Below are 16,053 nucleotides of genomic sequence, written 5' to 3'. Positions count from 1 at the left end.
CTGTAAATCTTCACCCAAATCCTAATTAAAAAAAAAAAAAAAAAGAACACTGAACTGTGCTCATGAGGAACTGGTACCTAGACCAAGAGGCAGTCATTCGAAAAGAATAAGGGGATACTGTGTGGTTTCAAATCAGGACAGGGGTGTGACAGGGTTCACCATATTATTTAATCTGTATGCTGAGTCAGTAATCTGAAAAGCTGGACTGTATGAAGAAGAATGTGGCATCAGTATTGGAGGAGGACTCATTAACAAGCTGCAAAATGACCATGGCACAACTTTGCTTGCTGAAAGCAAAGAGAACTTGAAGCACTTAACTGATGAAGATCAAAGACTAAAGTGGATTGTTGTTGTTGTTGTATGTCATCGAGTCGGACCCTACTCATAATGACCCCTCCTTGGGTTTCCGAGGCGGTATCACTACAGAAGTAGATTGCCCAACTTTCCTTCCGAGGAGTGGCTGGTGGGTTTGAACCGCCAGACTTCTGGTTAACAGTCAAGTGCCTAAAGTGCTATGCTACCAGAGGATTACACCTTAACATAAAGAAAACAAAAATCGTCACAGCTACACCAATAAGCAACATCATGAAAATGGAAAAAAGATTGAAGTTGTCAAGGATTTTGTTTTACTTGGATCTACAATCAGTATCCATGGAGGCAGGAGGCAGGACATACTGCATTGGACAGATGTGCTGCAAAAGACTTCTTTAAAGTGTTAAAGAGCAAAGATACCAGTTTGAAGACTGAGGCGCACCTAACATAAGCTATGGTATTTTCAGTCGCCTCATATGCATGTGAAAGCTGGACAAAGAATAAGGAAAACTGAAGAAGAATTGATGCATTTGAATTACGGTGCTGGTGAAGAATATTGAACATACCATGGACTGCCAGAAGAACATACAAATCTGTCTTGGAAGAAATACAGTCAGAATGCCCTTTAGAAGTGAGGATAGTGAGAGACTTTGGACATGTTGTCAGGAAGGACCAGTCCCTGGAGAAGGACATCATGTTTGGCAAAGTTAGAGGATATATAGAGAGAGGGAGAGAGAGAGAGAGAAAGAGAAAGAAAGAGAGTATATATGTAGTACAGTACATATATAACCTAAAACATATGTCTTGATAGTCATAATAAATGCTTATGTTACTGGCTTATGTATATACTGTACTGTACTTTCTATCCAAAAAGTTTACTGTATTAACAGTGTATGCTTTGGCTTGTAGGCAGCAGCATACAATCTCATGTATTGCATGTCTCTTGAGTGTTGTAGAGTTATCACTCTGTTTAATTTTCTTTCTAAAATATTACTGTGAAGTTCATCATGGCTCCCAAATGCAGCAAAACCAGTGCTAATGATAGCAGCAGCCAGAGGCAAAGGAGAAGCATCAGTTTGGAAGTGAAACAAAAGGTTATTAAACAACACAAAGGTCGAAAATCAGTGAATGCTGCTGCTCATCTTTTAGGCATGTCACACGGAACAATCCTCAAAAACAAAGCAAATATTCTCCAAGCTGTTAAGGGATCAGATCCACTGAAAGCTACAAGGCCAAGGAAAATGTGAGAGGGACCTTTATCAGGTATGGAGAAATTGCAGTGACATAGATTGAAGACCAAACACAGAAGCAAATCCCTCTTAGCACATTGATGATCATAGCTAGGGCACGAAGTTCATTAAAGATGCTTAAAGAAAAAGCAGGACCAGACTGCAAATGGTGTTTGCACAATATCCAAGTCACATGATGCACTGTTTCACAGAATGAGTCATGGACATTAAGTGACACATGACTGTATAGTGCTTCTTGTTGTTGTGTGCCATCGAGTCAATTCCAACTCATCGTGACCCTGAAGGACAGAGTAGAACTGCCCCATAGGGTTTCCTAGGCTGTAATCTTTATGGAAGGAGCCTCAGTGGTGCAATAGTTATGTGCTTGGCTGCAAACCAGCAGGTCAGCAGTTTGAACCCACTATTAGCTCCACAGGAGAAAAGACCTGGTGATGTGTTCCTTGTAAAGATTACATCTTAAGAAGCTCTATGAGGCTGTTCTGCTCTGTTCTAAAGGGTTGCTGTAAGTCGGAATTGACTTGACAGAACACAACAACACAAAATCTTATGGTAGCACATAGTCAGGTCTTTCCTCCCTCAGAGTGGCTGGTGGGTTCAAACTGCTGACCTTTCAGTTAGCAGCCAGTAACTGTTGTCCCACAAGGGCTCCCCCCATATGGTGCTTACTGTGTGCCAGATACTAATTCATTTAATACTTATAATACCAACTTGTTAAAGGTAGAACTGTTACTATCATTTTCATTTTACATGTAAAGAAACTGCAGGATAGAGTGATTTAGTGGTTTTCCCCAGGCCACACAGCAAGCGGTAAAACTGCAATTCAAAACTGAGTGGTCCGGCTCTAATATGTATACACTTAGCAACTATATTACACCCCGTTGCATTGGTGACTTTTTTTTTTTTTTTTTTGATCAGTCTTGTCAAAGCTTTGCCTATTTATTGGCAAATTTATTGATCCTCTCTATTGCATGTTTGTTGCCTATTTTATCCCTCTGCTTCGGTAGCGTAGTGCCTAAGGCATTTGACTGCTAACCAGAAGGCTGGTGGTTCAAACCCACCAGCCACTCCTTGGAAGGAAGGTTGGGTAATTTTCTTCCGTAGTGATACTGCCTTGGAAACCCAAGGAGAGATCGCTATGAGGCGGATCTGATGCGATGGCATTCCTTTTTTTTTTTTTTTTTGGTGCTCTTATCTTATTAATTCCTTTCTTCTATTCTCTCTGGGTATATTTTTCCTCTTCTGACTTTTTAAGTTAAAAGTTCAACTCTTTTCTTTCCAGCCTGATTAATAAAGCTATAAATTTTCCTCTAAATATTGCTTTAGCTGCAACCCCAGAGTTTAGGTTTGGAATATTTTTGTTGTAATTCATAAGTCTAAGTAGTTTCTGATTTCCATGTTTCTTTGACCCTTAAGCTATGTGTTTTTAAATTTAATAGATATTCTTTTCTAAAAAATATGTCTTGCTTTATTGAGTAGTAATTTAATTGCGCTTTGATAAGAGAATGTGATCTGTGAATACCTATTCTCTGCAATTTGTTGAGATTTGTTTATGGTCTATTGCCAAAGGGACAGGGAGGTGCCATCTTCTGACCTTTTCTAACCCCACAAGAGGAAGACAGAATCACCATCAGTAGCCCAAGGCCTATTCCTGCAAGGCCAGACATGCCTCCCTCCAGCCCTTTCATCAACCCTGACACCAACCGTTCCTCCTGCAGCATCCACCACGTCTCTGCTGGGTTCAATAATTCACTGTGGTGGCCACACAGAACTCTCAGATTATGGGATTTATTAGGGAAGTTCAGGAACACGCTCAGTCTCTCTCAGCCTGCCATCTCTCAGCCAACAGTCTCTCTCAGTCTCTGGTCCAGCAGCATGTGTCTCTCATGTCTCTCTCTGAGCAATGCACATCTCTCATGTCTCTCAGCTGGCAATGAGAGATTTCTTCTGCTTCTAGGATGGCTCCTTTTGAGCCTGGCAGAGTGACTAAACTAATCAATCCCAACATCAGAATTCTATACACCTGACAGAGAGCAAACTTCTCAGAAGATTGCTTTGTGCCACTCCCAACAGAAATACCCCAGGTGGATAACTTTAACAGTCAGGAGCTACTCAGTTGCTCACAGCAAATTCCACCTAGAAATTTACAGACTTATGGCTAGAAAAAGCCACACTATGTAATTTACTACACCACACCTATGAATGATCAATTTTCAAAAACATTAATGATGTTTAACCTATTCATCTATCAATTACTATGAGAGAATTATGAAAATCTCTCAATTTGATGTGCATTTGTCAACATGGACTTGTGGGTTTTTTGGGTTTGGTTTTGCTTTAGACATTTCAAAGCTATTTTGAAGACTTTTTGCCTTACAGTCTATTCTGCCTGATATTAATATAGTCTACCAGCATTATTTTGGTTAGTATTTGCCTCGTATATTAAAGGGAGCTGTTATGGTTACCTAGTGCCACTCTGACAAGAATGGCCTTAACATGGGATGGCCTTAACAAACAGGAGTTTATTTTCTTACAGTTCAGGAGGCTGGAAGTCTGAGTTCAAAGTGCCAGGCTCTAGGGGCTGGGTGAAAGCCCCTCAACCTTGGGCTTCAGCTCTGCCTCTTGCTCCCGGTCCACTGAAGCTAGAGGCATCTCTTCACTCAGTAGCTACTGACTGCTGAGGCTAACAAGCCCAGGGTCAATAAATAAAATGGCACAGACCCAATGTTACCAAACCACACAGCAGGCTATTAATTCAAGTCCATCCTAAGTCCCAAGGTCAGCAGGGCATGGCAGGCTGCTGAACAACATCATGGCTACATGCAGGGTCCAAGCATGCCACAAGGTAGAGACCATTCCCCAAAGCTTCTCCTTATATACAGGAAACAGACCATATCCCTAAGGCAGCTACTCAGCTGCTCACAGTAGATTTACCATGGAGGTGATTACCAGTCTCATCATAGGGAATACTATATCCAGCTGCCCAACCACTCAACCAGGCCCAGCCAAGTTGACCCACAAAGTTAACTACCACGGGAGCTCTGGTGGCCTAGTGCCTAAGGCATCTGACTGCCAACCAGAAGGCTGGTGGTTCAAACCCACCAGCCACTCCTCAGAAGGAAGATTGGGCAATCTACTTCCATAGTGATACTGTCTCAGAAACTCAAGGATGGGTTGCTATGAGTCAAATCAACTTGATGGCAGTGAGTTTTTAGTTTAGTATATTTAAGTGGTTTTACATTTGCTTCTGCCATGATCCCAGGGGATTCATTGGTATCCAACCAGATTTTAGGTAAATTTCTTCACTTGTATTTACGGAACCATGTGGATAGTGTGGATAGTGTTATACAGCCTGTATGTATATAATAGCTACAAGTGTCTATTTTGCAAAGGATTAAAAAACAATTGTCTCGTCTCCCTTCCCTTCAGAGTCTAGAGCAGGCAGCAAGCTTCCTTGCTGCATCTCTGGACTGGTGTTGAGCCTTTTCTAGATTCCTTTTCATGAACTGTGAAACCCTTTGACAGACTGTTTTTAAAGTGACACTCTGTGTTTTGAATTTTATAGAAAAATAAAGTTTATTTTCATTTTCCCATTTGGAATTTCTGCAGCAAACTTACATCTTACCATGACTCTTGTGCAGCCTTGGCCAACTATTCCAGATGTTATGCCTTGTTTTTGAATCTGATAAACAAATACCAGAAGAAGCAGGTCAGTTCTTCATGCCTTTAATTCTTCAGTATGTCTGTGTATTAGTGTATCTGTGTAAGCTCCTGTGGAATAGCTATATATTTTGAATATACAGGTTTCTGTTAGAAGCTTCCATTAAATTTGGTGTTTAGAAATGGAACAGGCTGTCCCAGCAGGCAGTGAGCGACCAGTGGGAATTGGGGGAAAGAGTAGTTTGAGATCAAAATTGCCTAAATCAGATACTGTAGTGGAGTCTTGCATTAGAGAGGAGGGTGGATGGCCCCCATCCCTGGTTAAAAAGGGAAGAAACGTTTCTAGGCTCTACACCCCAGCTGGGCCTACTGAGTCAGGTGAGTGAGGTGGGGTCTGGTCATCTGTATTTTAACAAGAACCACAGGGGCTTCTGATGCAATCTAAAGGTTGGGGTCCCCTAAATAATGCACTCAGCTGCTGTTTGAAAGATTGGCAGTTTGAGTCCAGCCAGAGGCACATCAGAAGAAAGACCTGGCAATCTGCTTCCATAAAGAAAAAAGACCCCAGGGACTGCTCTATTCTGTAAGACATGGGGACGCCATGAGTTGGAACTGACTCAATGGCAATGAGCTAACTTGGGTCATGGAAATATGCTTTGGAAGTTGTGTAGTCCTTTAACATACGTAGCTATCACAAAGTGATTAAACAGTTAGGATGCCAGAATACCTCATCTCTGTTCTGAATGGTTAGTGTTGCCAGTCTTGAGCTTGTGAAGTACCTATGCACTCAGCATAGATTTTCTTTTTCTTAGATCATTTTTAAATAATATCATGTTTGTGGATTATGTATGTCAAAGAACATAGAAACAAAAATCTGTGAAACAAGAAACACATGAAAGAAAGAACCCCTCTTTAGTCATGAATGAAGGAGCTCTGGTGGTGTAGTGGTTAAGACATGTGCTGGCTAATCAGTAGGTCAGCAGTTTGAAACCATTAGCTGCTCCATGGAAGAAAGATGAGGCAGTCTGCTTCCATAAAGATTTACAGTCTTGGAAACCCAGTGAGGGTCTCTATGAGTCAGAATCGACTTGATGGCAGTGAGTTTAGTAATAAATTAAATGTCATCTACACACCTCTTTAAACGATCTTGCCAAGCCTGGTGAGGAGCTTCACCGGATGTGGCTGTGGCCAGTAGCTTCCTCAGTCCCCTGTGAGTGAAATTCTGCTTTGAACCAGTATCACAGGACTGACTGCTGTTGGGAGTGGTAAAAGTTCCTCCCCCATCCGTTGTTGTTTCCCATTAAAAAATGTTTCTATGAGTAGAAAGAAAAAAAATATCTAAGAAAATACCAAAGGTAAAAACTTTTCCTGTTGTTGTTCTTATTTGTAGTTAATTCTCCTCAAGGAAAAGTCTGACTTCAGCAAACAAGAATGGGTCTTTTGTACTGCACTTAATCTATCTCTATTAAGTCAGTCAATAATGATGATAAAGGAGGCTTTTGTTTTTATTTCTATGTATCTGTGTTGTTAAAATTATTTAGAAGGAATGTGGATTTATAGTAATTTTTAGAAAGCAATATTACAAAAGCCAACATCAAGGGGGTGAGATTTACAATCCTTTCTTGAATTTAAATCAGTGGCTCTCAAACTTGACTTATCACAGAATCAGCTGGGATCACAAACACAGATTCCCAGGCCCTGCTTGAGGCATTTTACCAGATCTCTTGCCCAGTAGATATTTACAAAAGAAATGGGGCCTGGTTAATACCTGAATCACCTGGGATCACAAACACTGCAGCCCAGGCCCTGCCAGGGAGGTTTTGATTCTGGTGTGGAATGAGGTCCAAAAACCTGTTTTTAAGAAGATCCTCAAATGATTCAAATCAGCAGCCAGGTTTGGGAATCTATAGTATAAATTATTAAGGTAATTCCTTAAAATAATTGTTTCTCCATTATTGAGAACAGAAAGTTTTCTACAAAACCTCAAGAGACTTTAGAGAGATTAATCAAATCAGCCACACAGGGTCAGTCTTTCTCCACAGTCATGTGGCTGAAAGTGAATCTTCCTGTCAGAGTAGGAACCAAATTTTCAAGCAGGCCAGGTATAGTGAAGGTGTCCAGGTGAGTGGTGATAACTGCACACCTTTTGCAGCTGAGGGGTGCTTTCATAGCTGAAGAAAATGCAATAATATATTAGACTCTTCCATGAATTTCTCTGTCAAACTTGTGCCAAAACAAGCAGTCCTAGAACCAAACCCACTTTGATAACATGCTAGGGCATTGAAGGTTCGAGACTCTGGTCAAGGTAGGCCTTTCTGGAGAGGCACGTGCGTACATACAGGGCCTTCTCCCGTGGGACCCCCAGTTCTGCCTCTTGCAAGGAAAGCATGTTAACCTTACTCAGTTATCCAGACAAACCACAAGTTGTTGACTCTTTTGTTAGTGAAACAAACCCAAATCAACTGCCCTCAAGTCAATTCCAACTCATGGTAACCCTATAGAAAAGAGTAGAACTGCCCCATAGAATTTCCAAGGCTGTAATCTTCATGGAAAGGAGCTCTGGTGGTGTAGTGATTAAGGCATTTGGCTGTTAATCAAAAGGTCAGTGGTTTGAATCCACCAGCTTCTCCCCAGAAAAAAGATGGGGTGGTCTGCTTCCATGAAGATTTACAGCCTTGGAAACCCAGTGGGGGTTGCTATGAGTCAGAATGGAATTGCTGACAGTGAGTTTGGTGTTTTTTCTTTGAATCTCCATGGAAGCAGACTGCCACATCTTTCTCCTGCAGAGTGGCTGATGGGTTTGAACCATTGACCTTTGGGCTATCAGCTTAGCACTTTAACCACTGCACTACTAGGGCTCCTTTTTAGTGCAACAACCACCAACATTTTTTCTTAAAAGAATCACCAAATATTCCTGAAGATGTCCTGTTTTGGGAAAGTTCAGTATACTCCATATCTAAACTTTGTAAATTTGAGAGTGATTAGTGATAAACCGGAGTCCTTGAGTGGTACGACTGTCAATGAGCTCTGCTGCTAACCGAAGGGATGGTGATTTGAGTCCACACAGAGGCATCTTGAAGAAGGGTCTGGTGACCTGCTTCCGAAAAACCAGGCATCTAAAGCCCTCTGACACACATGGAGTCACCACGAGCGGGAATCAACGTGCTGGTAATGGGTAGTGGCAAATTATTTTTGAAGTTAACGATATCCTTTCACTAGCTACCTTTCCTAGTTAATTTCAAATAAAATACGATTCCATTTACAAAACTTCTCTGTGCACACAGTCGTTCGGTGAAATCTGCCTCTGTGTGTATGTGATGGTTGTGGTACACAGCCTGGGGTATCTGGTTCATCAGCAGTCTCGGAGCAAAGGAAGCCACTCCTCCCAGCTCTCATAAAGGCCTTACGCAGGGAGAACAAGGGAAACTTCTTTGGCTTGCGTCTGTGAGGTTAATTTGTCCACGATTCACGGTATAACCAGACCCATTTTCCATACACACAAAAACACAGTGTTTCAGTCTGTTTGATTCAGGCTGAAAGCAAAACTTTTGCATTAGGTAAAGTATTTGTTAAAAATGCTAACCAAAATTCATTTAAATGATAAATCTCATTTAAGAAATACACACATATTTTATGCTTTATGATGTAAACTACAGTTGGTACAAGCCAAATGTGCAAACAGATGGGCTTAATAGCTTAATAACTATGGAATGAGCAGGGTTGCTATCAGCCTTTGCAAAGCTGAGCCTGCCTGAGGAGGTGCCTCTGACGTCAGTGTTGCTACATTTAGCATCTCAGCCAAATAAGTTCGGGTTTGTTTTTTGGAAGAAGATGAAGGGAGTTTCCCCATTTCTCTGTAAATATCTACTGGGCAAGAGATCTGGTGAAATGCCTCAAACAAGACTTTTGTAAGACGGGCAATATTTTTGCAAAGGTCAAGGTCCAAAAGGAATAACCTTTGTCTACATTCCCATCATCTGTGTCCATTGAACCACTGTTTCACCCTCTCCACTTTGAGATATGATTGAGTCTTTGATTTGCAAAACAAAACGGAACTTCCAGAAGTAAGACCATCGTCAGGGGCTTCGCAAACCAGATCTGGGAATGACCAAACACGGCCTGGCTTGTCCTGCACTGCAAGTCACGCCCCCTCACTCCATGTAGACTTCTTTTAGGATAAGCAGTTGTCTTCAGTCATGTACACACAGTGCACACCGACTGGTTTGGAATGTGCATACACTGTGGTGTTGAAAATGAGACCTGGGATGGCTGCAGTGTGTGGCCTGAAAGCAGAAGCGTCCGCCGTACTTCCAGCTGCTCATTGCTAATGCATCTCCAGCCGCTTGGCAGTCCAGAGTAACTTGACCTCTCTTTCCCCTCCATCCTCTTTGGGGCCAGTGAGGATTGGTTAGGAAGGCGCCTCCTCCCCTTCCCCTGGCGCCTTAAATGGGCGAGTTGGCTCTCAGCTTGCCCTCTGCCTCCTCTCTGGCAGGAGCGTGCCCTGTGGCTCCCTTCCCAGCCCCTTGCAGGCACATTCCCAGGGGGTGCGGCGAGCATTTGGCTGAGCTCTCCGCTTTTTCCAACCTTGGCCTTGGTCTGCACCCCTGACTGGGCGGGCGGCACAATAAACCCTTGGCTTGCTCATTCTTTCCAGCTCCTGCTGCTTTGCCCTTGTGGAACTGCCTCTTCCCCTGCTCAACATGGAACCCAAAGGCCTAATTTATGTCTGCTGGCTTAAAAAAGAACCAGAGCACAGTGAAATTCTAGCAGTGTCATGGGGCTTTGAGTTTAGTGATAGCCACATTCGGTGGCATATAGTGGGTGCTAATGGCATGCATAGATGGATGGAGAAATTAATTAACATCTCTTCTGGTTTTAAATGATTTTCTACTTAGCTTCTTGGTTTTGGGTCTCCAATGTCTCAGATTCTTTCATTTCACATAGTTAAACACTCAAGTAAACTGTTAATCCACTTTAGGTTTTTTTTTTTTTTTTGCGGTAGTGCACAGTCTGATTTCCAGACTGATAAAATTGATCTGTTCTTCAAGCCACCTGGAAGTTCAATTAATGCTTGGATTTGTTTGGGGCTGAGAAGTTGTGTGAATGTTGCAAATTGCATATCCTGACTCAGCTCTCAGATCCAGATTGCACCAGAAGTTTCTGACCAAATTTAAACAGGGTGTCTTCATTAATTTAATTTTCTGTTTAACATAGAGTTTGAACACACTTATAACCCTTCGGTTTCAACTTGTTCTTGAAAATCTTTTTCAGATGTTTTCCTTTACTCAGTAGAAATAGTTCTCTCCTAAGTAAGTGGAGTCTGCTGAACATAGTTTATTCTTTCTGTGACAGCTTGATCTTGTTCCTGCCCCTTGGTCAACATTATGCACATCAGTTGTTTGGAGGTACAGTAGAAAGGGTGTGGGAGGCAGGAAGGAATGTGTTCACTTTGGCTGGCTACGGATGGGGAATAATGTGAGGTAATGCAGAAGTGGTCGCATGGGGCCAGATGGTGCATTAGAGGTTGGCTTTCACATTTATTTAATAAGCAGTGGTAGTCATTAGATATATTTGAGCAAGGGAATGATATAAGAGCTGTGTTTCACAAAGTGATGTTAATGTTGATCATAGAGGGAGGAGCCCCTGAGCCAAGAGTCCCTGGCAGGAAGGTACAAATGGTTAACATACTCCACTGCTAATCAAAGGTTGGAGGTTCGAGTACACCCAACGGTGTGTTGAAAGAAAGGTCTGGCAATCTACTTCTGAAAAATCAGCCATTAAAAATGCTTTGGAGCCACGTTCTACCCTGACACATATGGGTTCACCATGAGTCTGAATGACTTGACCACAACTGGGTTTTGGGGGATGGTTTTTTTTTGGGGGGGGGAGATTAGTCTACAGATAAGTTAAGTAGGGTAGGGATAGAAAGGGAGGGTCTGGGGAAGATTTTGAGATAACAGAGTTGAAGGAAGTTGGTAATGGTGAGGGCACTCAGAGAGGGATCAAAGATGCTGTTGGGGTTGAAGATGAGCGTCATTGAGAATGTGGGGTTGGAACTGGGAGTTGGGCTGGAAGTTTGGAAATCATGGGTACATAGTTGATTTTTCAAATTCTGGCTCTTCCCTTCACCAATATTTGATTCGGGTTAGTCCCATGAAGCCTCCATTTCCACTCTTTGAATAGGGTAAAATCTCCTTCCCTGGCTGTAGGCCAGTCTCTCTCATGCGGAAAGTAACATTCAACAGCTGCTGCTGCTGTTGTTGGAAGTCAACATGAACTGTTCTGTTCAGCAGTGTCCTGCTTCTTGTTTTAGTTAAAGGCTTGTGGTGCCCATTCAGACTGAGTAACATTCTTGTTCATTGGAAACACAGCATATGCTAAACTAAAGAGAATATATCACAGACTCTGACTGGAATACATGAATGAGATCAGGCCTCTTGTCCTCACTGTACCTGTTTGTCTGAGCTGTGGTTGGCCATAACTGTTGCTGGGCTGATTCTGTTTTAAGCAAAAGTAGAAAGTCGATATGAACTGGTTATACTAGACTACCTTCTTATTAAAAAAAAAAAAAAAAAAGCACTCTCCTGATTGATCTTCATTTAGCTATTTCAAAACCACATAGTTGTGGTGTGAATATGCACCGTGGTGTGACATCTAATAAAAATGCTGTAAAGCTTGCATGTTGATTTATAGATAGTTCACACATATTGTCTAAGAATAAAGGAGAGAATGTGTAATTCTAGGGAGAATTGCATACTAATGAAATCGTTTTCATCCACAAATTGATGATTTTGTCCTTTATCTAATTTTCACAGATTTTTGTAGGATGCTAATTAAGTGGTGTTTTGTAGACTTTTGATGCACTGGGCTGAGAAGCAGTAAATAACCTCTCTGCCTTATGCAGTTCTCTGGACCATGGGGGAGAATGGTGGTGGGTGACCAGGAACAGAGGCCGCCTGCAGTGAGCAGAGGAGCCCTGCAAAGCCCATGGCCAGCCTCCTTTGTCAAGGTTCCTGTTGAGGTCTAGACAGGCACTGGCAGGGGGGTAAGGGAGCACTACCTCCACAGTCTCCTGTGAAATCGTTTCTACTTTGGCCTGTTCCGTGCTCCCTAGATTTGCAGAGAATATATTCAAGAAAGGTGAAGAAAGAAGGAAAGAAAGAAAAAAAAAGATGCCTTAGCCAACCCTGAGTAAGAGGACAACAACAGTGAGAGTAGCAGTTGCTGGAAGTTTGGTGCTGCAATCTGCCATCCCCATTTGTTGATGGCACATGCCATCCTTCAGTTGGCATCCCTGCTGCCAGGAACCACCCCCTCCTTTTTCCCTCTGCAAGCAGTTAACTCTTCCTGCCCCAAAGCCTAGGATTTCTTCCCCACTTCACTCTTAACAATCTATGCAGCACAAAAATATTAGAATCAAAGAAAGTTAGAAGTAGATGGGGCCTGAGAGAGTTTTCAGAAAAAGAAAAGCAACACCTAGCCTTTCCCAGTTCATCCATGAGGTCATTTGAGTTTTGAGGAATGATGATCTGAAAGGAAACCTGCTTTTTACCTACAGCCAGGTCACAGCATGGTGTACATGCTATTGGCAAATTGACAATGATATATGGGAGTGGAACAGGACCAGAGAAGCCTAATTGACTTACACTAAAGAGAAAATCCCTGGGGAAGACCAGGTTTTGATTTCCAGCCAAAATGCCTCATGCAGATCTACACCGTGGTGGTTTACATGTTGTTCTGATGCTGAACTGGTTTCAGTGGAGCTTCCAGACTAAGACCAGGAAGAAAAATCAGCCAATGAAAATCCTATGGATTACAGTTGTCATGAGTCAGGGGTCAACTCAATGACAGCTAACGACAACAAAATGCTTGGAATGGTGTCTGGCACATTGTTAGTACCGTGCGTTAGTTGATGCTGCTGCCACTATTATTATTGCTATTAATTATTAAATTTCCAGATATTGAACTATATATAGATTTGTTTTAATGAGAAACCATACAATGAAGCTTATGTGGAAAGTTCATAGCCCTCAGCTGACAGTACATCAACTGATATTTTCCTTAGAGGACCTTGTTGACATTAGTTGCCGTTGCATTGATTCCAACTCCCGGCAACTCCGTGTAACTCCCGGTGACTCCGTGTATGTCACATTAGAACTGCCGTGAACTTTTGGAAGCCGATCACCAGGCCTGTCTTCTGAGGTGGCTCTTAGTGGATTTGAACCACCTCCCTTTCAGCTAGTAGTCATGTGCTTAACCGTTTGCTCCACCCAGGGAGTTCTCAGGGGACCTTAATTCTTGGAAATATTCTCTGTTGTCTTGGTTGAAAAACATTCTGCTTTGTCATTGGATCTGGCCAGGGTGTAGGGAGGCTAACTTGGTAGTTTCCTTTTATAGCCCCTGAAGGGGCCTTTGCCACCAGGGCTTACTTGAAGGAGCCATTGGTTTTGTATGAAGTGTGATTCAAGTAGTGTAATAAAATTGTGTGCGCTTGTTTTATATTTAAGGCCTACAGCTTCTTTAGAACAGTCTGTGGATCAAAGACAAACAAGGTGACCCCAGGTCACAGAAAGGCAGCTGTGTTCTCTTTCCCAAGACCTTTTCCTTACCCTGTCACCCCACCCCCATTTTCCCCTGCACAGATCCTCATCTCACAGAGTTTCAAGGTTGAATTGAAACTCCTTCATGATAACTTTGCTGAACCCTCTATTGTTCACAGAGCATCCTCTTATCTAAACTCTGTAAGACCATTGGGTCTGTACCATGTAGTTCAATGCTGTTTATTAACATTGTATGTGTAATACACAAAGAGTTCAATACAATGCCTGGTTCATGAGGCAATATGATTTATGCTTCACCTATTTTGTCTCATTTAATACAATACATCGTCTTACAGATGAGGAAGTTGAGGTACAGGGAGATAAATAAAGTCACACGTGTGAACCCAAATGGTCTCTGACGCTGGAGTCCCTAACCTCCTTAAATGTACAGCTTCTTACTTAGCATGGATAGTCTTTGCTGTCTTCCTACATATGTTAGCTTTGTCTTCTCAAGCAGGTTATAGACTTTTGTGAGCAGGTATCATATCTCATGTGTGTTATGTATGGGTACGCCTCTAGTTCCTAGGGTGGATCCAAGAGCAGGCTTTCCTGATGGGACGGCTACTGTGATTTCTGGAATGCTGTGAGTTCAGATTTTTCTAAATATGGACTCTCTCCTGGACCAGCTCCAGCTCTTGCCATAATGTTTGGAATGTCCTTTCTTAATGTTGGTGAATGACTCCTAGCTGTATAGAGAGCAGCCTCACTGGTTCCCTTGCCTTTGCCAGAAAACACCTTTCCCCACCAAGAGCAAACAGAAACAAGTTGGCATGGGCAGAGTAGAGCTGTTGTGTGTTGTGGAGTTGGTTCTGAGTCATACCAACCCTATATGACAGAGTACAATTGTCTCATAGGATTTCCTAGGCTGTATTCTTTTGGGGACACTATGTGGTTTATAATCAGGAAAAATGTGTGACAGAGTTATATCCTTTCACCATATTTACTCAACCTATGTGCTGAACAAATAATCTGAGAAACTGGACTACATGAAGAAGAATGCAGCATCAGGATTGGAGGAAGACTCACTGACAACCTGTGATGTGGAGGTGACACAACCTTGCTTGCTGAAAGTGAAGAAGACTTGAAGCACTTACTGATGAAGAGCAATGACTACAGCCTTCAATATGATTACATCTCAACATAAAGAAAACAAAAGTTCTCACAACTGGACCAATAAGCAACATCATGATAAACAAAAAAAAAAAGATTGAAGTTGTCAAGGCTTTCATTTTACTTGGATCCACAATCAGTACCCATGGAAGCAGCAGGCAAGAAATTAAAGGACATATTGCATTGGACAGATCTGCTGTAAAAGGCCTCTTTAAAGTATTAAGAAGCAAAGGTGTCACTTTGAAGACTAAGGTGCACTTGACCCAACCCATGGTATTTTCACTTGCCTCATAGGCACAGGAAAGCTGGACAATGAATAAGGAAGACTAAAGAATTGATGCCTGTGAATTATGGTGTCAGGGAAAAATATTAAATGGATTTATTAAATATTAAATGGATTGCCAGAAGAAGACATACAGCCAGAATGCTCCTTAGAAGTGAGGATAGCAAGTTTCATGAGCAATCTCTGGAGAAGGACATCATGCTTAGTAGGGAGTTGTGAGAAAGAGGAAGACCTTCAATGAGCGGGATTGACACAGTGGCTGCAAACATAGGCTCAAACATAGCAGTGGTTGTGAGGATGGTGCAGGACCAGGCAGCGTTTTGGTCTGTTTGTACATAGGGTCACTATGACTCAGAACCTACTCAACAGCACCTAGCAACAACAAACTTTAGGGAAGCAGACTGTCAGGTCTTTTCTGCTGTGGAGCCACAGGGGGGTTCGAACTGCCCACTTTTGGGCTGGCAGCTGAGCATGTAACCATTGGGCAACCCGAAAACCTGTTGCCATCTAGCTGATCCTGACTCAGTTGGAATCATAGGACAGAGTAGACTTGCCCCATAGGGTTTCCAAGGCTGCCACATCATATCTCCCATGGAGAGCTGGTTGCCTTTGAACGGCTGACCTTTCAGTTAGCCAAGTACTTAACCATTGTCCCACTAGGGTTCCTTATCGGCAGAGTTGTTGTTGTTGTTGTTGTAATGTGCCCCTGAGTGGGACCGACTCATAGTGACCCCTCCTTGGGTTTCGGAGGCAGTATCACTATGGAAGTAGATTGCCCCATCTTCCTTCCCAGGAGTGGCTGGTGAGTTTGAACCTCCAGCCTTCTGGTTAGCAGTCAAGT

The 16,053-nt window shown here is 42.5% G+C and overlaps 1 protein-coding gene across 1 annotated transcript in view; it reads left to right on the top strand.

Moving 5' to 3' along the window:
* ARMC2 (armadillo repeat containing 2) overlaps nucleotides 1-16,053 on the top strand; it is a 158,503-nt gene that overhangs the window by 100,469 nt on the left and 41,981 nt on the right. The window contains exon 11 of the mRNA XM_007940821.1: nucleotides 5,169-5,268. Within this exon, the coding sequence (XP_007939012.1) occupies nucleotides 5,169-5,268 (100 nt within the window). The remainder of the gene's footprint in view (nucleotides 1-5,168; nucleotides 5,269-16,053) is intronic.

This window comes from Orycteropus afer, unplaced genomic scaffold, assembly GCF_000298275.1.
Source record: "Orycteropus afer afer isolate SDZICR_OR568_19922 unplaced genomic scaffold, OryAfe1.0 scaffold00072, whole genome shotgun sequence".
In the NCBI taxonomy this organism is placed as follows: domain Eukaryota; kingdom Metazoa; phylum Chordata; class Mammalia; order Tubulidentata; family Orycteropodidae; genus Orycteropus; species Orycteropus afer.
Note: the sequence above shows the minus strand (reverse complement) of the source record. Positions and strands in the feature narration are given on the sequence as shown.